Genomic DNA, 23423 nt, shown 5'->3' with positions numbered 1-23423 from the left:
GGGTGACTTAGCAAACTAATTGCTGTTCTTTGACACACACAATGGCAGTGAAATAATGCTAAAAAAGGCACTGAAGGTCCTTTGCAGTGGAACATGGTTACTGCATTTAGATTGGCTTTGGAGTGACTTCTGAAGAATGAGTTCAGAGTTCACATCAACTGGAATTTTGAACTTCTGTTTTAGTCCACTAGATGGTGATCCTTTTAATCCGGATTCAGGTAACCAAACGTGACTCAAGCCATTAACCATAAAAAAACCCCAAACTCGAGTAGGCAGAATAGAAAAACTTGGTTACGATATGGCATGATTTACATAATAACCTATAGGAAAGTATTACAAAACATGGCTGAGAAATTGCTTGAGCACATGACTGTAGCATGCCTTCAGCAATATATCAATAGGAATTGTGAGACTCAGTGTCCAAGAAATCTAAACTTGATCTCACTGTCTTCTGACTGCAAGAGTTTGCAACTTCCAAGCTGCAAGAACCTTTTGGAAGCTGGTAATGACTACAGCAAGGCGTGTTGATTATTTGAGGTTGCCTTCAATGCACAATCATTCAAGCATATTTGATTTTCTGCAGAACACACACAAAATTCCATAAATAATATTAACATAAGACAAAGGCTTAGGGTACAGTAATAGAAATGTTTTATTAATCAAATATATTTACATTTCTTCATCTTCTTTTTAAATGTGTGCCTGTTATTTTCATTTAAACACAATGTAATCTTTACATTTGATATCACAAGAATACAGCTACATGCATGACTTAATTGGTCCTTTACCATAAAAAAGAGGCAATTTTATGAAGTTTAAAAAATGCAAGCAAACTGTTGATCTTTCTAATAACAGTGTCATTATTATTTTTATTACAACACAGGACCTCTTCAGCATACTCTACATCTATAGGGTGGATTTATGGACTTTTTCAGATTGACTTGATGATGTCAAAACTTCTAAAATCGAGGAATAAAAAGAAATTTCATGCAGTCCCAGAATATTTTATTTTCTGGAATCTTATCCACGGGAAGGACTTGCATGGAACAGAATAGCATTCTAATTGTAATTTCTAAAAAAATTCAAAGCAAATTAACTACTCTTAAAAACAATGAGGACTTAATTTTGGACATACACCTATTTATTTGTTTGAAATCACACCATTTTTTTCAGATATAAGACAGCATCACATAACGCAATGGCACCATACAAAAAATAAATATGAATTTAAAGGACAGATGATGGTACCAAAAGTAAAAGATACACACATAATTTCTTGTAAGTTTCTAGTATGTAATGTGCTGTAATTTTTATATTATTCCAAATTCAGGTTTCTTTCATGGGAAGAAAATCAAATTGTATTTAAAACTATCATCTTTAGGGGCTATAACTGTAGGTTTATAAAGGACCTAAAGTCTTTCTGAAAGGCATAACTCTATGAACATATAAAATTTAATTCCACACTGAAAAAGAATCGGAACTAGGCACAGTTGTTAAGTATGATTTCCAACATGTTCAGGGTTGGACAAAAAAATTCAAAACCCAAAAACTTGTATTTTTTTACCAGACTACAAAACAGAGATGCCAAGTGCTTCAGAAATTCTGAAATGGCAGGCACATAATCACTACATTTAAAGATAATTGTATTACCCTTACTGCTTTAGATTACTGTGTGCAAACATATATTGTATGCAGAATAGACCTAAATGTACATTGTTCTGCTGATAAACAAACTGAAACTCATTCAGCATTTGGGAAGTGTAGACAGGAACTGGATTCTGTTTAGTCCAAACCTAGAATATATTTTAGCTTGTTCATGTTGGTTTTGCATTTGCCATACTGTAACAGAATGCCAAATGTCGTATTTGAGAAAACGCTACTCTGAAATCATGGGTTTTCACTGTATTGATTTTGTATGCTGCCAAAACTGTTGTAAAAATGCAATGTATAAATAATACAATAATTGAAATTATGTTTAGGCGTATGGAAGGACAGAGTGATTTACACTAGCAAGAATTATTTGGAAGGAAAATAAAATAATGTCTGCAAACACACTACTCTAGTGCATTTTTTAAAAAATCCAGTACGATCTTGAAGTAATTGATCTTTACTTCACACCCATTCAGCAGAATATTTAGACATGTTTAAATGAAAACATACAAGTAAACCTACCTGTAGTCAGCAGGGAACTTGCAATATCTGTAAGCACATACTTAGGTACTATTTGCACTACAGGACTTGAATACAGTGGAGTGCTCTTCACTGCCACTAACCTTGTCCCTGAACACCAGGGCATGGTTAGATAATGCAACAGCACAACTCACTGATCTAACAGAGCTCATGTTTGTTTTTCATGACACTTTCCCACTTACTCTATTTATAAATTTTCTGCTCTCTTGTTCTTTTTTTAACTGTTTGCTTGCAGAAATGATCTATAGATGCTGTCTGAATGTTAACTAAAAGTTGGTGCCTCCCCAGAATGTTACTTTACATTAAGTCACTTAAGGGAAAATGTGAACTACCAGGCATGAGTGTCTGAAAGGTTTAGGATTTTATTTTGGTTTCTCTGTTTCATTAGCCTTGCTAGGAACAAAACAATGTTCAAATAGTACGTTTAAGTTAAAAGTCTTCCTACCCAGCTTCCCATGCTTTGAACCTAAAAACAAACAAACAAACAAACACATTTATATAGTAGCTAAGAGTTTCTCATAGTTTTGAGGATAGAATCAGGCAGGTGACAGAATTGCTCACTCCCCATATCTCTGCACTGAGAAATAGAGCTGAAAACTCATAGGGATGAAGCTTCTGTATGAGATAGTCTGGTACTTGCTAGAACAATGATAAAAAAATCTTTTTTTCCCAAGATGTTTTTTACATTTTTAATGGCCAAACACAAATACTCCTGAAGTAATTCCCTGCAAAGTTTTGGAAACTCCAGATTCTGCAGTGTAGTTTCTGCAATATAATAAATGAACATCATGCAATACGGATGTCTTAGTTTTTAAAGTCCTTTTAAATGCATTTGAATTTTATTGTAAGCACTTCTTCTGCTTGAGCTCTTTGCAGAATTCATAAATGGTCTGAACCTGGTATTAAATTTGTAGCTGATTCCGTCTAGCCCTTTACAGAACTGGATACTTTATTCTCTACCTATTTAAAATCATCCCCATAAATGTGTTTAAAATATTTAATATAATCAACTGAGCCCTTATGAGACACTCAGCACTTCAGTTTTGGTGCAAAACTGAATTATTCTGTTTTAATCCCCATAATCTCCACAATTTTATTTTGCAGTTTTACCTTATGATAAAGCATGACCTCAGACTGCTTAAGTTCTGCTTCTTGGTGATCGTGGTTTTCTTTCTTTTATTTTAATTTCTTTTCTTTTTTTCCTGTTTTTTTTCTGTTTTTTTTCCTTTTTTTAAAACACTTTTATCAATCTACAGCTCTAGCATTGAGACAACCAATATATAAACAAACACTGCTGGTCTCTAAAAGTGAAAACATAATTTGATTAGACAAAATCATGAAATGTGAAATACATAATGGAAAAAAGCATGAAAAAAAGCCAATGTGGAAACTGTTAAATCAAACCAATGTAAAGACATCTGAGCTTTTTACATTGATGTTGGGAATATTTTGGCTTTCTTCATTCACTGTACCAGGCAAATTTCCATTAAGTGAATACTATGAAGCCTCCAAGAAATTTACAAAGAGTCTGTGTTCAGATTTATCTTTTGTTTTGAAACTCAGCCCCACTGTATTGAAAGCTTCATCTAATACAGGAGCACTTCCAATTTGATCCAAATAACTGACTAAAAATATTAATGGACTATAGTTTGGATTTCTGATTGGTTTTCCTAGAAATCAACATGATGTTAAATGAGTTGCCCAAACTAAAAGTATCTTCTTGGTTTTCTGCTCTGCATAATATGATTTACACATGGACTGGAATATTTAGTGTTTAAAATACTTTCTACCGCCTCTGTCTTTCATAGCTATTAGACTGAATTTGAAAGCTCTATTAGTTTAACATAGTTTTCCTACTTGTTTCTTTATATAATGTATATTTGCAGATATACAACATTCCATTTTTTTTTTACTATTTTTTCTTTTTGTTTTTGTTTTTTGTTTTTTTTTCCACAGAATGCCAATGCCAATGCAAACTACTTGCATGAAAAAGTGCACACAGTGTGAGGCATGAGACTATGGAAATGGAATGCCCTTTGGTCTGAGGTGACTGACACTGACCCAGGTGTAGCTCTTGATCACTTCCCATCCCACACAGCAACTTCTATTACAGCCATGTCAAGATCAACTTAGCCCAGCCCAGCCAAACGTACAGATTACATCTGGGTCCTTGGAGTCATGCTATAAAAAAAGGTGCAACAATAAACAAGTCCATGTGCATTCTCAGTCATAACTATGAGCAGAAGAACCCTTGAGATTCCTCACTTTGGCATTAAATAACAATTATAAAGGCTTTTAGAATTAAAGCAATACATGGAGGGACTTGAAATGTTAACAGCCCCAAGTAACTTGTCAATTGAAATAAGACTCATCCCTAGTCATAAATAAATAATCTCTTTCCTGGTCTCACTTCCATGCCAGGATCAATATCTCTTAACATCTTACTTATTTTATTACTGCTTTTGGTTTTCTGGGACTGATTGAAAGTTGCTCAGAGGAAATCTTTGGTTTTGCTTAAGTGTCCGTGACATTTAATCATGACTTTCCTTGCAGTTTAATTCCAACCAGTCAATCAGTTAATCCACTTCAATTGATTCTGTGCTCTCTGTTATTGGCTTGCACTCATTGGGCATCCTCTGGTGTCGACTCAGCTGGGTGGCTTGTGTGAAGCTCCTCTCACACCTCTCGCACCTGGTGAAGGCAAGAAAGAAAATTGAGACCAGGGAGCTGCTTTGGGGGGGGTGATGGGCTTTGTCTCATCCTGCCTAATCAGAACAGACACTCAAAAGTGGCTTCAGATTTTACTGGCTCAAGAGGTTTAATTGGTGGCTACTTCCAAGACCTTGATGCCTATGATGGGACAAGGCCTGTCTGATTCAGAACAGAGGAATCTGTCAATAGACAGGGGGAAGGTGATTTCTCCAGGGGGGCCTGTCCTGCTGTAGCTCTGATCACTGTCAGTTCAAATAGATAAAGAACAAAAAGAGATTTTTAGGAGTGAGCCATCAAAGAAGCAGCTTGTCTGCAGTTTTCTGCTCTGTAACCCCTAAGAGAAATTGATGACAAATAGAATTTCACCTTCTGCTTTTTTAAAATCCAGGATTGCCTATTGGAGGATGAGAAATCACAAAGCAGTAATCACTCAGTCCTAGAAAAGAGAAAACTCTTTGTTTATCTGATCTATGTAGTGGGATTCATTTTAAATAGGCACATAGAGATAGTGGTTACTTAATTATCTGTGAACATCCACAAAATTTGAAAAATCTGTGGGTTGAGCAAGAGCTCATAAGAGCCATCAGTGTTGCCTCACTGTCTTTTACATTGTCTCTGTCTCTAGGCTGTCCTCTCTTAGAGAACCATAATCTTTGAGAAAAATACTGTGTGAATGAATGAACAAAGCCATGGAATTTTGGAGAGGACAGACTAGGGGCTATTGTTACCTTGGAATTAATCCCTTATCCCTGCTCTTAAAGACAAACTACTGTATTTAATCTCCCAAATGCTGCCTCCTTAATTTGCATTCTGAGCACTAGAGAGGGTTGTTTGATGAGTCACAAACATGGATGGAGCAGATCCTTCTTGTATGTTGCTCGTTCCAAAAGCCATCTTTGGTTTAACGGTACCCTGTGATGTTTTATCTTCAAATAAGATTATAATAAAAGTATCACTACAATGAATTCTTCACCTTCAAAGGAGATGTGAGGAAAACACAGGACTCAGCTAATTAATTTTAATCTTTCTCTCTTCACTGATGTGCGTGATAGAAAGTGAACTGTCAGTGATCTGCTTATTAAAAAAAAATATTTACACATACCCATAATTGTGGGTATTCTTCACATTAGTAATTTTTAGTGATAAAGTTCTGCTTCAGGAGTATTTAGCACAGATGTTACAGAGTTACAGACGTTACAGAGTCATTCATCCAGGTTACCATACCAATCTAAAATGTCTACACTTTTAAGTTGTATTTCCTCGATTGTCTTTCATGGAATATTTTTAGCATCCTATGCCACTGTTAAAAACTGCACTGTGATCTTGACAAATGTAAAATGTCAGCTTTAATGTATCAGACCTATCAGCTCAATGAAAATAACTCAGAAGTATTGATTACTTAATGATTTTTGGGGTATTCATTAACGTCTATGTGCAGATCATCCACTCTCCAGAGCTCCTGAAGTGCTGATGACACATTAGTGTACTGCTGATTGTTTATTAGAAAACTGATTACTTACTGGATTAGTGTGTCAAAATATACTACCTTTCATTGCTTGACAAACTTGCAAATTATTGTATTATTTTTATATACATACATATATATCTATCACAGAGGCATTATAATCAATTTTAAGGCTGGGGGGTTAACTTAGTCTGTGTGAGATATTACTGTCTGCTTGAACTTGATAGTTTTGTTATTTTGATGTCTACAAAGACAAGTACTTTGCTTGCTGAGTAATAGGAGGCTTGGATCCTTGCCTAACTAAGCTGTAAGTGATACAGTTGCAAAATAACCTATAAAATCAGGTGTGACAACATCTGATTTTATGAGAGCGGGTAAGTAAATGAAATACAGGGTAACAGGATGCCTAGGTACCTGTAGTGACTTAGGCTATAAAGTGATCAAAAGACAATGTCACCCACTAAAATCATTTGCTGTGGCAGGCCTCCTCACCCTTTCTGGAAGTAGTCTGGGAGGCTAGAACTGGGCACTGCATTCACTCAGCACCTTGCATTGCTCATGAAAGTACAGAGCAAGGTTTACCATATTTCTTTAAAATGTAACTTCCCATCCTTTATCCACAAGATTCTTCTGTTGTGGGAGTGCTCTACCTTCCCAGATACAGGCTGATGCACTAACATAAAGTCACAGGAAAGAAGGATGCTAGAGAGAGAACAGAAAAAGAATAAATCTCTTACTACAAGATTCTACCCTTTGAACAGGAGGGCTGTGGATGCCAAGTGTTGCTGCTGGTCAAACTGTGATGTCTGCACTTATACAGCCCTTGGGCAAAAGTCAGAATAGAGCCTCTGGCAAGGAACTTAATTCCCCTATCTTTCTCTTGTACCTGGATAACCTTCAGATAGTACCCAAGGTGCCTAGGATTTTTTAGGCACTTCCAAATGATGTGGCTTTCGGGACCATAGTTTTGGCTACATAAGTACCCAGCTTATGGGCAGAGATCTGTATTAGGCTCCTGATTCCTCTTTTCAGTGTGTTCCAGAGAAGTTGTTACTGGATACAAACTGATAGAAAAGGTGAAGATAATAGTGTCACAGCAGTCAGCATTACTGTCTCACAGGAGGTGGGAATGGGAGGAAGAGAAGGAATATTTTTCTTCTGAGTTGTGATGTACTCTCTGTAGTCTCGCCTTCTATCAACCATTCTTTCCCAGCCCATCATAGCAGAATAACCACTCCCATAAGCTCTGTCCATGAGACTGGTGACCATGTGTGTGTTTTCGTGTGCACATTCCTGTACCATAACCCATACATGTTTAATGTTGTGGTGGAAAGTTGAACAGTAGTCAAAAACGTCAGAAAGGAAAAAGAGTCCATATCCCTTGTGACCACCCACCAAGCAACCATGGGGCTGAGCCCAAGCCTGACTGCTAGACATACCAAATTTTGGCTAAGCCGACACCGTAGATACATGTATTGGCAATAATGACACTTATTAACTGAGATAAAATTTAATTTCCAGTTAGGGCCATCTGATGGCATTCGAATGGAATTTAAACAGCCCCAGACACATATAGGTTCAAAGCAATCCCAAAGTCCTCAAACAAGTAGATACCATCAGTGAAAACTGGATCCATATAATCTCCTTTTACAATGTATGTGTACACTATAATTGTAAGGAACAATATATTATAGCATTCAATCTACTCAGTCTCAAGGCTTCACTCTACCATAGGGTTTCCTGGTATGATTTGCTTGGGTTGAGGTGGTAAGCAGAATTGTTGTTGAGTTAACAAAGTGCACCGATAGTTTAAGGATATTTCTACCGTACTGGGGTTTCTGATTTTGTTTAGATAGCCCTCATTGTTACTGGTCTGCTTGTTTGCTTCACAGTGCTTTCAAAACATTGACATTGAGGATTATAGAGAGGATTGGTTTAATTTGCACATTTATATCAACTTCTGTGAAAGGCTTTGGATGGAGAAAATGCTGAGGGTCTATTTTAGAGAAAAATATATTGATTTGATACTTTCAAAATAAACATTTTAAGATTTCATTCAACAAATACATTTAACACTAGATTTTAAACTCCTTTGAAAGGGTAACAAAAATCCAAGAAAAACAACCAACCAAAAAAAACCCCACTTGACAACACTGAGACATCACTGCAAGTACAACATACATATTCAACCTGAAATGAATGCACCTCAGTTTTGCATTTCAGTAAGAAACAGTGTAAAGCATGTGAGCTACTGCAAGCTGAAAGAATCTTTCCTCTTAATTCTTCTGGGTTGATTCCTAAATATTAGATCTTCTCATAACCCCTATTCTGCAGGCAAGTCCCCTTAGCATTTTTTTTATTTTGCTGAAATGGAAGCAGGGAGAGGGTGAGAAAAAGTTTAGAGAAGGGAGGTGACAAATAATTTTCCTTTTTTTCCTACATTTTAATTTACTTAAGAGCTTTGTTCCCAGACTACCAGCCATAGTGGAGTCTTCAGTGAGATAAGAATACACAAAAACTTTACAGTGGTGAGGCTGGCTTGATAGCTTGTGATGACATGAAAAGAAATCCCTCCTAACTGGACCTGCAGTCCAGGCAATTCAGCTAAAGCTTTGACTACAGATAACCTCACTTAGCATTGTTATCTTAATGAAAAGCAAATAGAAAAGTCTTCCACCATACATTCAAAGTTACGTAGGACCTACAAAGAAAATGCCTTCTCACAGAAAAAGCTTTTTAACCAATGCCAAACTTCCTCTTACAATTAATTTGAAATATTTTTTAAAATGCTGTCCTTGTATGTTCACCATTTTAAAAACCAAGTTCTGGAAATAATATGCATACAAACGTACTTAGTGTTTAACACTGCTGACTTAATCAATGCTCACTCTAATTTATCTGTATACCACTTAAGAACAGAGCTGCCTTATTGCACTAGAAATCATGAGATTGCGTTCACAGCAGAAGCATATTTAAAACTGAACTTAGTAACATCTTCAAAATTATACCTGTTATTTTTAAAGTAAATTAGCTATAGTTTGATTAATTTATCTATGCATGACAATTCTTTATAATATTAATAATATTAGTTAATAGAAGTGTGTAAATCACCACAAATACAAACTTCTCTGAGGTACAGAAACACCATCTCAGTGGACTTTTCCATCATACATTTTTTTTTAATGGAAAGTTTAGATTCAAAATTGCTTCATAAACAAACATTTTAAACCTAAATTGTATTATCAAGATACAGATATCCTGTTTGTTCTCTTTATGGTTCTTTCTTACTAGAATTTGTTGAGGGTTTTTTCCTAAACTTTCCTAATACCGGATCTTGTGCAGCCCTTTTCCAAAGGAGGATCTAAATGGTGATGAGACATCAAGATGAGCTGCAGCTATCTCTTTTTTCTCCAGCAGAGATAGTAGATTGATGTCTGGATAAGTTTTCTGCCCCTCCTCTCTCAAATGCAAGCAGCCCCGTGTAAAAGACAAATCTGCCCTTTTGAACAGCTTGCAGGATCAAGGCTTATGTGTTCTCTTATCTGACTAGCAGGGATGGGAAGATCTGCAGCTCCAGTTTTAGCTTCATGTGAAGTTCCTAGTCAGCTTACTACAGATACTTCAACAAGCCTTCCAGAGAGAAAATGGTACTACTCTTTCTAGGGCTTAAGGAAGAAACTGAAGAAACATCTTGCAAGATTGAAATTAGGCCATACAACATAAAGAACCAGTACAAAGCATACACATTTTTTTTTGTTGCTCTGTCCTGCAACTTAAGGAATAGTCAGACACATCCTGGAATACTTAAATGCTTCCACATGATCAGGGCAAAACAAAAAATCCAACCAAACAAATCCCAGATCACTGGTTAGTTGTAGTACATACCTTAAGCTCTTTCACAAATGAAATTGTGCTGTTATCAAGCTCATTTTGGGAAAGGGGAAAAAATTAGTAAACCAAAGGGGAAAAATAATGACTCTAAATGGGGCAAAATAGCACATCTATTGGAAACATGACAAAAACAGGATGTTAACGAAAAAAATTAAGTGGAGTCAACAAGGTTACACATAAGTAACACCTTAACATTAAACGAAATCTATTTTCCATTTTGACCTGGAAACCTCTTCCATTAATTACTAAAATCTATTTACACAGCAGCTAGATAAAATCAATCTGATTGCTCACACCATTTTTTGGCTCACTTTCTATAGGCTTTGAGCATTCAACAGAGGGGCTCAAGAGAAGCCAATATTTAGATGTTCTCCGTTTCCATGTTTTGCCTCCTACATTATCCTAGCCATTATTTCTGTATGCAAGTTCTTCTGTACTGGAGATGCAGCATTTGTTCCTGGCTCTGTCCCCTCACCCACAGCAAAGACATGTATGGAGGCCATGCTTCCTTCCAACCTTATATGGAGGCAAAGCGGGTTCACCAGTATCTCTGTCGGGCTTGTTATGAGGGGTTCTGACAGGCCCCATGGCTGAGCTCTCTTACATTAACCAGATCAAAAGCACAGTTTGGCAAAAGTAGAAAAAAAAGGCAGTACAGACAGTACTCCTAGAACTGAGACACAAACTTTCTTCTACCCTTACTCCCCTTCCTCCTAGGAACATCCAGGAAGCTTCCAAAAGAAGTGATATCAATACATTAGGTGGACTTGTTCCAGTTGCAACATATATATACTCTGAGCCTGCCAGTTCAGCCAAGAGAAAGACACAAGTATGGGAAATATTTCTTCTGCCTTGGAGAACACTTCCTGTTAGGTAGGCAGAGTCTTGCACAACAGAAGGTAATATACACCTGGATCAGCTGTACTATGGCTGGAAATGGGCACTGCTGGAAGATTTCTGAGACAGGTATGTGCTTAGCTTTAGTATCAGTAATTAGAAACCTCATAAATTAAAAAAGTCTGTTTAATGCAAAATCATCTTTATCTGATTACTTATTTTTTTCTTGTATCTTGGCCAACTTAACACTATCGATTTATTATGATGATCTTTCAAAACTTATGCTACAAGCCAGGGTTACATTTTCTATCCAGTGATTCTGAGACTAAAAGAAGGTGCATATTTCTCCCCCATATTTAACCAGAACCAAATTAGCTTTTAGGTGAAGCTCCATCTACCTCAGCATATAGACATCAAAGAATTATATTAACGTTCTTACAGCATGGCCTGTCCCAGTCTTGATCGTATTTTCAGCTATGGTTCTCTGGCAGCAGCTTGCCACTTAATTAAAACAATCAAGATACCATTAGAGAACAGAAAATTGCACAAGGCTTTCAAGAAACCCAAAACCAAACCCTTATAAATTCTGATTTTAACAGCACCACTAACTGTTTTACCTGATGGTCTGACCTTGGCTTTTAAGGGAACCTCTGCCATGTGCTGGTGATGCTAGTGAGCAGCAGCAATGCATTTCTCCCTCTAATCTCAGCTGGCAAAAGCTGTTGGCTTTAAGTACTTACTTGAAGGGCTTTTCCCCCGTGTGTGTCCGGATGTGATTGTTGAGTGTTGTGGCACCAGCAAAGGCACGTCCGCAGTAGCCACACTTGAAAGGCCTGTCGCTGGAGTGCGTAACGACGTGGTTCCTCAGCTCTGAGGGCTGGGAGAAAGACTGGGAGCAGTGGCCGCACTGGTAGGGCCTGCAATGGGAAAGAGAAACAGCATGTCATCAGTGATTTCTGTTGGCATGAGCAGGAAACCATACAGGAGGGAGCACCTGATCTTCCTAGTGATTTCAAAAGAGAAATGTGGGTGCAGTTCTCTGGGTCTTTCTTGGGAGACGCATACCCAAAACTTCATGACCTCTTTAACAAATGTGAAATTCTTGGGCAGGAATTAACTGAGAGTCTATGGGGGCCCACAAACCGCAATTCAGCAAACTCATGATCCTGCACTGCACATCATATTCCTACCTTAATTCTCTCAAACTCAATACAGTGCTCCTTAGTCAAAAAAAAAAAAAGATCCACACACATCGGAGCTAAGGGACTCATGAAATCCTCTGTCTGTCGGTGCCAGCTACAGTCTTACCTACAAAAGCATGTCTGATGGCTATGTGCATATCTTAGCTGTATTCTGGAGCTACTCACAATTAAACTCCTCATAATGCTTTGGAGGCTTTTAGAGATCACCTATTTCGATAAGAGACTTGGAAAAAATGACCACCGTATTACAATTATCTTTTGATTTTCTTACTTCTGTTGAAAATTTTTGCATTTTATTAATAATTTTCTCCCGTCCAGATTGAAAATACCTTTTTTGTGGATCTTGAAAGGAAACCCAGAACTCAGCTTTTCAACAACACATTTTGTTAAAAGTAAACATAACAAACAAACACACAAAACTGACCAATATGTTACAAATTCAGAATCATAACAAGCAGACTGCAAACACAGAAAAAAAAAAGGATACAAGACAGCAGTGTGAGACTAGTCTGCTGAAATACTAACTAAAATAAAATGCCAAGAAACCATGTCTGTATATTTCTCTTTGGTAAAAGTGGCTTAATATCAACATCCTACAGGGGGATTTTCCATTTCATATTTGTTTTAAGTTACTGGCAGATTACTAAATGCTCATTAGACTTTTTGTTAAGAAAATTAAGATTTTTTTTTCTGGAGGGATAATAATGATTTTTACCCTACACAACATTTTAACTCTTGGTGTCTGCGTTTCCAGTGCCAATGGCCAACACAACCTAATTGCTCTCTCTGTAATAAATGTATATGTTTAAATGGCTAGAAACCAAAACTAAAGGGAAAGACACAATGGTGACCAGGCATGTACAATTCAATTAAGTGCAAAATAAAGTGAACTATCTCATTTGTCAAGTGAACTGCTTAATTGTGGTACTTGCATCACTGAACACAAATACTATTATTTTACGGTGCTTCAGAGCACTGAACCCTGATTGTAGAATTTTTTAGCTTGATTAATAGCTCAGTATTCATCAATAACTCAATACCTTACAATTTTAATTACTTGCATTTGAAAATCTAACTACTCTCCAACAAGTCTGAAAGTAATATATGAAAGCTCTGGAAAGGTAATTTAGATTATGCGTCCCTTAAAGATACATAGATATATGTAAAACAATATTTTAAAAAATCAAAAAACCAACAAACTGATTATCTATTTCTCTTACTGGAAGACAAGTAGTAACATGTTCACTTTTCTTGGAGTCCAAATTTAATTTGCATAGAAAATATTTATCAAATCTGGCATGAAATTTCAAGAGTTGGTAAAACAGAGATGATTGGTGAATGCAGACTTACTTGCATGGATATTCTAAAATCAAACATTTTTAAGCAAAATAATGCGATAATATATGCTGTATCCAAGAAACATTGATTTTTTTAATAGTGAAGGAGGCCATTAACATCTATTAGCCTCTGGTTATCTATTTTTAACAGTGACCACGAAAAATGATACAATGCTACATAAAACCAATTAATCTTTTATCTTTTTAACAGTCAATGTGATTAATTTAATGCAGTGAAAATACACACTGTAACTTGTCTGTAAACAGTCAAAATTTCAAACTAAATATGAGTGAATATTGTGATACCAAAAAATATGGGTTCACCCCTTACACTGCCTCAAAATAAATGTCTTCTTTACAAAGTATTCAAAATGTATTTCACTGGCTTATGATGAAGAAAATAAACCCTGTAAAGACCACCTATTGTTAGATCACTTTGACTGCATTTTTCTGATTCATCCACATCTTGGGAGAAAAACTATTAAAGGAGTAACCCTTCTCTTTGCAAAGGATGCATTTATCCAGTTTATACCCAGGTAATTCTGATTAACACTAAAATGTGTATTTTTTTATAAAAGCTTAGATACATGACACACATTAAGCAAAATTAATTTTAAAAAGAGAGCCAAAAAATGCATTCAAATACTGTAACAGCTTTAAAAAGCTGTAGTTTGGACAATTACAGATTTAAATATGCCAACTTCTGACAACTTTGGATACTACCACGTTTCAAAGAGCAAAAAAAATTGCATTCAATAAGTACAAAAGTTACCATTCTGTTCTCTGGTAACCATTTTACTGTGCTCAGAATTTTTTTCTTGGAATAAAATCAATATGTTATTTTTCAAAAAAAATGAAAGTGGTGCTGAAGTACTGAACACAAGCAATGCTCGGTTCAGTGAGTACATTGACATGGGCAGAGCACGCCTGCCTTTGATGTAGCAGTTATGTCTTCTGCCAGCACTTTTGTCTGCACTGGCACAATGAATTAAGATGGTGACCTCGCTATAACAGAGTTTTGCAGGCAGAAGGAACAGGGACAAAGTGGCAGAAGTGTTGGTCTTCATAGGCTGTACTTTCAAAAATCCACTGCTGGGCTGAATGCACTCCCAGCTCAGAAAAACTCATTTCCTTGGAATAACCAATACCTATATTGTACCTTCTTGAGTTTCACAGTATCCATGTGAATCAAAATCTTACCAGATAGTAATTTTGCACTACAGTTAAGAACAGCTAAACTGTTTACAGCAATGTACAGATGAGAATGATGACAGCCATCAAAAGCAGTTCTAATATTTTTTATTAAACCCCTAGCTACATGGGGGCTTTTAGCTCCACACCTTTCTTTTTGGGCTCAAAGAAAGCAAATCTACTTAGAAGAAAATTTTCCTGTTGGAAAAATTACACTGTTGTCATTAATCACATGCATCATTGATAAGGTATCTAGGTTTACTGACATGTAGAATCCACCAGCTTTTTGGAGAGACCCTAATCCTACAGTCTCTGACTGTATGATGGCCCACTATAGGAACACAGACCATCTAAAGAAATTCAGAGCGCAATTCTAATGTAATAGTTTTCAGGTTTTGCGGTAATTTATATTTTGAGCTTTTCCAAGTTGTGCAAGTCACATTTTTCAAAACAAAAATGCTAAGGAATAAATTTTGCTCTCTAAGCTAGACAATCTCTTAAATGATTTTGCTCTTTGGTGATGTCTTTTCCTGTCTTAAAAATTTCTTACTTTTGCAGCTGATACTTTTCTGTGTGAAAATACATCATGTATGGGACCAGTTCAAAACGCATGTTCTGCTATAAGGCCTACTGAACCCCACCAAAGCTCATGCTTTGTGCAGGGGGTGTAAAACCCTTAATGTGTACAAAGCATGTTAAGAGAAAAGAATAGAAAAATCCATATCCTTTCATCTGGAATAGCTACAGACAACTGTACATTTAGATTGATTCTTTTTAGATTTTCATTTAACAAAATTGACATAGCTTTATTTGTCTTTCACTATTCCTCTGCTAAAAAAATATATTTTCCAAATTCTTACTCCTAAGTATACCTAAGCCTTATAAATTTAATTTCTAAATCTTAAATTATTAACTCTTTGAATTATTAGAATCTTGAAAAATCCAATCATTATTATCCAACGCATTTTTAAATTATTTCCATTATGATGAATAGGTTTTTAGTGTGGCCTCTTTGGAAGTGAATTTGCTCTTTTCAAGGGGCATATGGAATTCTAGTGCAATTCTTAGAAGAGAAATTCCTTGTGAGCTCCCAAATACTAGTAACTCTATCAGTGAAACACTCTCATCCCAGAGAGACAAAACAGCACAGCACAGTAATTCTTTTCCCTTAGAAAGAACTAGAAAACCACCAGCTGAAAGGAGAGGCTGGCATGTGGTTGAAAGTGCTTTTCTTCCTGTTGAGGGCTAAGAAGTAGAAAACCAACATGATCATGGAATTACAGAATGGTCTGTGTTGAAAGGGGCCTTAAGACCAGCTTGTTTCCACCGCCCTGCTATGGGCAGGGACACCTTCCACTCAAGGCCCCATCCTATTTGGCCTTGATTATTCCCAGGATGGGGCATCAACAGCTTCTCTGGGAAAATTTCCAGTCTGTCCCACCACCCTCACACCAAAAAATTTCTTTCTTTTGTCCAATGTAAATTTACCCTCTTTCAGTTTAAGGCCATTTCCCCTTGTTCTATCACTAAATGTCCTCACAAAAAGACTCTCTCTAGCTTTCTCGCAGGCCTCTGTGGGTACTGGAAGGCTCATATATGATCTTCTACAGCAGGCAGTTTTTTGTTCTCCCAGTCCCAGCTTTTGGCTTCTGTGACATGGTGGTGTGACTGGAATACTTGCCAGTGAATTTGCTGACTAGATCAGCCTTTTCCATGTCCCAGGTCACCAGGCCTTCTGCTTCCTTTTAGAGAGGGTCCACATTTTCCCTAGTCTTCCTTTTATCACCAATGTAACAACAGAAGCTTTTGTTGTCCTAGATGTCCCTGCCCACATTTAATCCTATCAGGGTTTTAGCTTTCCTAAAGAGATCTCTGACTGCTTAGAGAATCTGTCTGTATATCTCCCAGACTACCTGTCTGTGCTTCCATCCTCGATGGGCTTCCTTTTTGCCTTTGAATTCATCCAGGAATTCCCCATTCATCCATGCAGGCCTCCTGGTGATTTTGCCTGACTTCCTCTTTGCTCCTGAGCTTGGAAGACATGATTGATCTCGTGGTCTCGAAGAGTGGAACACAGGGCTCCCTTGAACCCAGGACAACTTTCAACATTGTTATAGCGGAGAGGCTGCCACACCACAACCTCTGCACGGAACTCCAAAAGCAGGGCAGGTTGAAGAGAGGCCAGCATCAGCTTTCAGGACCAGGCCTTTGTACAGTGCACAGCTTTAAGAGCACAGCTGCAGTCAGAAGAGTTAGGTCACAGCTGTGCTCATAGGATGGTATTTTTGAGGAATGCCCTCTTCTAGCAAGTTGAATTAAGACTGGAGAACAAAGTGACGCTTCAGGATACTGCTAACTTGCGCACAGAAACATCCCTGGCAGAGCCTCTGGGCTCCACATCCCCTGCTGCCTTGGGGTTCCCCTTAGGCAGCACAACTGCTCTTCCAAGCACCTCGGGCACCATGCAGCAGCAGGGATGGCAGAGCTGGACCTGCTGGGAGTTCTGCAATCATCTGTTACAAATGTTTGTGCAGAAACTAGCAAAAGCAGAAAGCCAGCACACTTGGAGCATCTGCAAGCTTCTCAAGTTGACAGGGAGAGTTGCTGCTCTGTACACCCATTATTGTTATTAGTTCTGAGTCCTGGGCACTTGCAAACCTTTATGAAAAGGTTATGCACGAACCAGCATTAAATTCAGCATGAAGTTTATTTTAACTGAGCAATACTCAATAAACAGAAATAGACAATTCTTGTTCAACACACATATTTTTTCTAAGTCTGTTTTGGAGAGATTCAAATCAATTAGTGGACTTGGGGAGAGCATCAAGGTCAAAGACACAGAACCTATAAAGAAAATATAAATAGAAAATGGACTAAGCCATGATCTTAGAGAAAAAGATCTATTAATTTGGTAACTTCAACTTCCTGTTAAGAAAAACAAAACAAAACAAAACAAAACAAAACCTACTATTTAATATTGAGGTGATACAGCAAAACATGAGTAAAATAGTATCTTTTGAGTAAACAAGAATTGTGAGTGCCAGATCACACCCATAATCTATCATCCATGAGCACATTTATGGAGTGTGTTTTCCCTCGGATTATCAACTTGAATACCTGGCAATCAATGAGAATATGTATCACACAGATGTACAGGTTGTACATGAAAATATGCCACACAAAACTCCTGAGAACTGAAGACTTCTGCCTTCCCTCAACACCAATGTATCCTTAATCTGGTGATCATAGTGAGGTGGAACAGCAATGTCATTAAAAAAGACTGTCATTATCAGAAAAGTGGTTACTGTTAAAAAAAAGACAAAACCAACTTCTCTACAAATTGTTCACTATAACAAAGAGTTTTGGTTAGACACTTTTTTTAGCCTTCCAATAGGATTGTTGGGAATTTCTGCAGCAGAAGGAAGGAAATAATTTAAAAAAAAATTCAACAAAACAAACAGAAAAACCTCACCAAAATGGACTTTCAACTCTTGCTTCCAGAAATATTTTCTCAAACAGCATCTGTCTCGTCAAGGCTTGAAAAAAGTCTCAAAGACTCAGAAGGTCCCAGAATTCAAGATTTTATGGATTTAAATTTCCACCTCCCACGCCCACTTCAACCCCAATTACCATTAACTTCAAAGAGAAGCCCTAGAAAATGTAACAAGCTAAAAAAAATTCAATGGAAAGGGAGAAGTAAAATACAAGTAAACCAGTAAATAATTAAAAGTCAATTTAAATTAAAATCTTAAAATAAAACAAAAAACCCAGGAGATGATTTTAATAATTTCTCCTATTTGGCATTCATAGTATTTTAAAATAAGTTTTATTTATTAAGTGATCTGCCCGTTCAATAGGATCATTTATTTCTTACTACTTCATGGAATTATGTCTATTATGGCCTGTTTTATGTCTGCTTTCATTTAGATGTTCTCTTAATCTCAGTTGTTGTATTATCTTTGTTTGGATTCTCAAGCTTCAAGTAGTCTGCTTTTCTCAAATTTCAGAGCATGAATTGGACTCCTGTATGGATTCAAAGGTGTTTTCCCTGCACAGCATATCTGAAAAACAAATACTAAACCAGAACAGATAGACTAAAGTCTATTTCCTAGAGATGACAGGCCCTGCTGCTTCAGTCACATCAAAGATGCAGTGACCGGTGTGCTCACAAATTGCTGACAACGAACGAAGAGCTGTTTATCAGCTGGAGCGGTGCTGCAGATGTCATTGAGAAAATAAAAACCAGAGAGATGCATCCAGTACTTTGGGCTGGTATTCTTTCACAAATCATACCTTACTTTCATGTCTCCTGGAAATTTTGTGCAACACTTTAAAAATTTTTCATCTAGAGTTACGCAATATGTTTAAGAAACCAAAGGCAACTTTTTCTAGATACTGTATCACAAAATAACTGGTACCAGCTAAAAGACAAAAAGTTGCCTGTGATGTAAGCTCAAACTGTAATGATTTCTAAGCAGGGATATGAGAACCCTGATCCCAGGGTAGCAACTGTTATTTATGGTAATTTCAAACATGGAATGAATTGCAATGACCTTAAACATAGCAAGATGATTTCCAACTATGCTCTAGGGTATTCTGAGCTGACAGTGCTCCACACTTTCCTGTGGAAGCTACTAGTCAGGTGGGCACAGGAGAGACTGAGAGGTGAGACATCATGAATCAGCCCCCTACTAATGAGGATGTTCACTTTAAGAGTGAAGACCTGAAATCCAGTCTGTGTTTCAGACAATATTTGACACAAGCTGCTGAAGAGAAAATAAATAAAAACAAATGAAAGTAAATAAAATTAATTTTAAAAACTGAATCTGTAGCCTCTGAGATTAAAGATCTAATGGTAAGACAAACTTATTTTCTTTCTCTGACAAAATGAGTATTTGACTGTCGCCCAGAGTGCAGAATAGTACCATTAAAAAAGACTCTTCTTCATTAACTGCAACTTGCTTCTTCATAAAGGGAGAGGGGTTCAAGTAAAGGATGTAATCTAGGTGTCACACCTGACTGGATCAATCACTGAAAAAGTATGTGAAACACCTCACAATGTGCCTTTTCTAGTCTCTAGGCTCTTCCAGACTGATGCACCATTTTATGCTTTACAATATGCTTAGGGTGCTTTAACACTGGAAACATGAAAGTCCAGGATATTTAGGAGTAGATGTTTCAGGACCAATATTCTACATTGTGACACTTAAATGGCCAGTTGAGTCCTACAGCTTCCTTAGCAAGGCATATGCTTCTGCTAAGGCCAGCTTAAAATCCTGAAAATGTTGAAAGGGCTTGTTTTCTTTCACAATATTATAAATTCTTTAATTTCTATGAAGATTTGCTTAGAATCTAGTTAGCCCCTAGCATGTTTGACATTTCTTCTGGAAAAATGGACTTATTCTCTAATATCTCCATACCCACAGAATCACACAAGCATATGTGTACATGTAGATAGTACACAAAGTACACAAAGAGACATAGACATGCACACAAACACATGCACAGACTCATTCTTTGCTACTTTTTGGTAGTGTTTTGTTAACTGTAATTCACAATTAAATGCTGCTTTTAGAACAACCTTCCAGGGATTCAGCTGTTCTGCTCAAATCTTCACAGTGGAAGAAGAGACAAAACACGGGCAGCCTTTTTTATTGAATTAATTTGATTTTTCTCTTTTGTCCTGCCAGCTATCAAAATTGTCAAATAAACCAGCTTTGATTCATAAATAATGGTTCCATTATATTTACTGTGCCACCGGTCAGAGTACCTGAAATTTTAATTCACTTGTTCAGCTAAATTTCATCCTCAGTTCACAGCCATAAAATTCTGTATTGACAAACTTTCAAACCAACTTTGACTCTGAGGTATCTAGTCAACATTTTTCTTCTGTGTGGATATTAGTTTATTGAATAAGTGGCATCTGTTTTCCTCCACATCACTGGTGGAGTAGGTATTTCCTTTTGACAGCTTTGTACGATTTATGGGTTTGCATGCTATGAAGAAAAATAGTACTAAGCAAAAAATTCCAATTCATTACCTCTTAGTACTTAATTAAGTTCATACACATTGCACACTATAGCTGAACCCTGAAATGACTGTGGCAGCCACTGAGCAGCAAGTTAGATTATGTTTGGAAGACAGAGAGACTTTTAATTTTCTTGACCTCATTTTTTCCATCTATGATATTCATAAATTTTCATTCTATTTTGTTGCTTCCATCAGATGTACCAAACCACTCTAAAAACAAGATTATATCCTTAGCTATTTCCTTTTATCTGCACATTTATGCACCGAATGTTTTTACAAATAGTGAAGGCAAGCAATAGTTTTTATCAGCTTACTTCACGCAGCTGCCGATGAATTATGTCATACAGGCTCCCCATAATAATGGTTTGGTTTTGAAAATAATAACAGCTTGATAAAAGAAGAAAGCAGTGGATTTGGCTATCAGTAGATACAGAAAAAAAAGAGAGCCTGGGCTTTACCTGTCGGGGTTCTGCGTACACACATGCATCTGTAAGAGGATCCGCTGGGTGAAAGTCTTAAAGCATTGCCCACATTTCCAAAGATGCCAGTCACTGAACTCAGAATTTAGTTGGCTTGTTGAAGTTGGGCTTGCAAGAACTCGTTGGTTTTTGACACTGATCTGGTTAAATCCTGACTCGATGGACCCAGACTTATCCAGGAGAGAAAAATTTCTGCTACACGGAGTCTGTGGAAATACTATGGATCGCTGTGGAGTGGCAGGGGATAGTTTGCTACTTTTATTAAATGGCTGTAGGGTGTCTTGTCTGGACATGGCCTCCATTACAGTCGAAGGGACATTCACTGGGAGAAAACAAGAAAATTAAATAAGATCCTTTTTATGCCTTTTTAAAGCTAGTACAATTTTGGGAGACACCAAAAAAAATCAACATCCATTTTCTTGACACTACAATGAAACAATTTTATTTTAACAATGTACAAAAAAAAAGGGGGGGGGGAAGAAAAGAAGGACTTGAGTGAGACAGTGATCTGAATGGATGGTGCTGATTCTGTGACACTGAAATGAAAATTCATGCAAGGGAGTGTCTGAGACTGAAAGGACCCAGAGAAGCCTGACTGTGATATACATTTATTACACTATGGGTTTGTCATCTGAAAGAAAAAGCTGCACCACTTGTGATACCCTGACTCTGCATGTTGCAGTCAGCATGTCTGACTGCTATATCCCAGACAAGCATGGATTTTGAGAGCATGGAGAAAAAATCCCTGCTCGGACACTCCTCAAGATACAAGGGAACTTAAATATCTACTGCAGCAATAGTTCCCTTATCCTACAAAAGGGTAGCCTCTAAGGATATTATACTATTCCATCTCACAAATAGTCACACTGCCAATGCAGTTAAGAAGCCAGGGACTTCACCATGCCTCTAATGCCTGAGTTTAATAGCAGGTAGGTCACCATGAAACACTGCAAAGTATAGGCAGAGAGGCCTTTGTGCACCAGTTTCTCACCTACAAAACAGGCATAAAAATTTTTTCAGGTCCCATGAAAATTGTTTCTAGTCATATGATCATCAATTAACTCCAGCTTCTGAGGCACTCAGATATTTCAGCAACAAATGCAATATGCTTTTCACAAAGAAGTGATTTAGTGCTGAATTTGAATGTTTTGTGATAAGAAAAGCAGGAGGTCAAGCAAGTAGAAGAAATTGAACAACTGCCTCACACCTTGAGAACCATGTAGATCATACAGTGAATAAGGTAAGAGTCCTGTGGAAAAATAGTCAACTGACAAAAACTTGCACCACAATGCAAAAATGAATATAATTTAGGCCATCTGGACCAAGTAACTTCTGTTGCTTTCTAATTTTGGACCGCTCAGACTCATGACATAATATTTTAATGGAATTTTTTAAATTAAATATGTTATTTATATATATATATAAGTATGTATACACAAATTTAGTTACTGTCACAAACTGTTTATGTCTACAAATAGGTACATAGCCTGTACTAAACTCTTGATTAGAAAGTAAAATTCTGGTTTGGTAAGTCATGACAATAGATTTCTAAGAGCAAACATGAGAATTAAAGTTGTAAGCTGGCATCAGCCATCATTTTTTAATATATAAAAAAAAAAGGCAAATTAATATTTGGTAATATCTTAAATCCTGCCAGATGTTTTAGGGTTATGTTCTAATATCTATGATCAATCACAATTATTCAAATATTATATTATTACAAGATATTTAGTTTATGTCAGTTGAGGGCCTTCCTAATCTTTTCTTTTTTGTAGTATCTGAGAACATAATTTCTAAGTAGAGTTACATCCATAGAGCTGTCTATCACAAGTTTCCAGACATAAAATATGTCTTCTATGTCTCTTCAGTACCAGGAGCAATTTACATACTATCATTTTGCCCCAATACACTCAGAAGAAGGGGATCACTTTTTTTTTCTTTTTCTTTTCTTTAAGTTGTACTCATAAAAGTCCACAGAAGCAATGAGATTAGGGTAATAAAGACCTAAGGAATGTAGGCAGAACTTGTGCTAGTGACAACACCCCTGTGCAGAAGATAAGCAGAAGGTACACTGTGGGAGTTTAAGTGG

At 36.9% G+C, this 23423-nt stretch overlaps 1 protein-coding gene across 1 annotated transcript in view; it reads right to left on the bottom strand.

The window, feature by feature from the left end:
- Positions 1-666: 666 nt before the first annotated feature.
- Positions 667-23423, bottom strand: part of PRDM6 (PR/SET domain 6) — a gene marked incomplete at its 5' end in the record, with an annotated part of 76085 nt that continues 53328 nt past the window's right edge. The window contains 3 exons of the mRNA XM_008629185.2: positions 667-4881; positions 11836-12012; positions 21314-21656. Of these exons, the coding sequence (XP_008627407.1) occupies positions 4767-4881; positions 11836-12012; positions 21314-21656 (635 nt within the window). The remainder of the gene's footprint in view (positions 4882-11835; positions 12013-21313; positions 21657-23423) is intronic.

The sequence above is a fragment of the Corvus brachyrhynchos genome, unplaced genomic scaffold (genome assembly GCF_000691975.1).
Source record: "Corvus brachyrhynchos isolate BGI_N302 unplaced genomic scaffold, ASM69197v1 scaffold90, whole genome shotgun sequence".
Lineage (NCBI taxonomy): Eukaryota > Metazoa > Chordata > Aves > Passeriformes > Corvidae > Corvus > Corvus brachyrhynchos.
The sequence above is the reverse complement of the archived record's forward strand: the minus strand, read 5'-3'. Positions and strand labels throughout refer to the sequence as shown.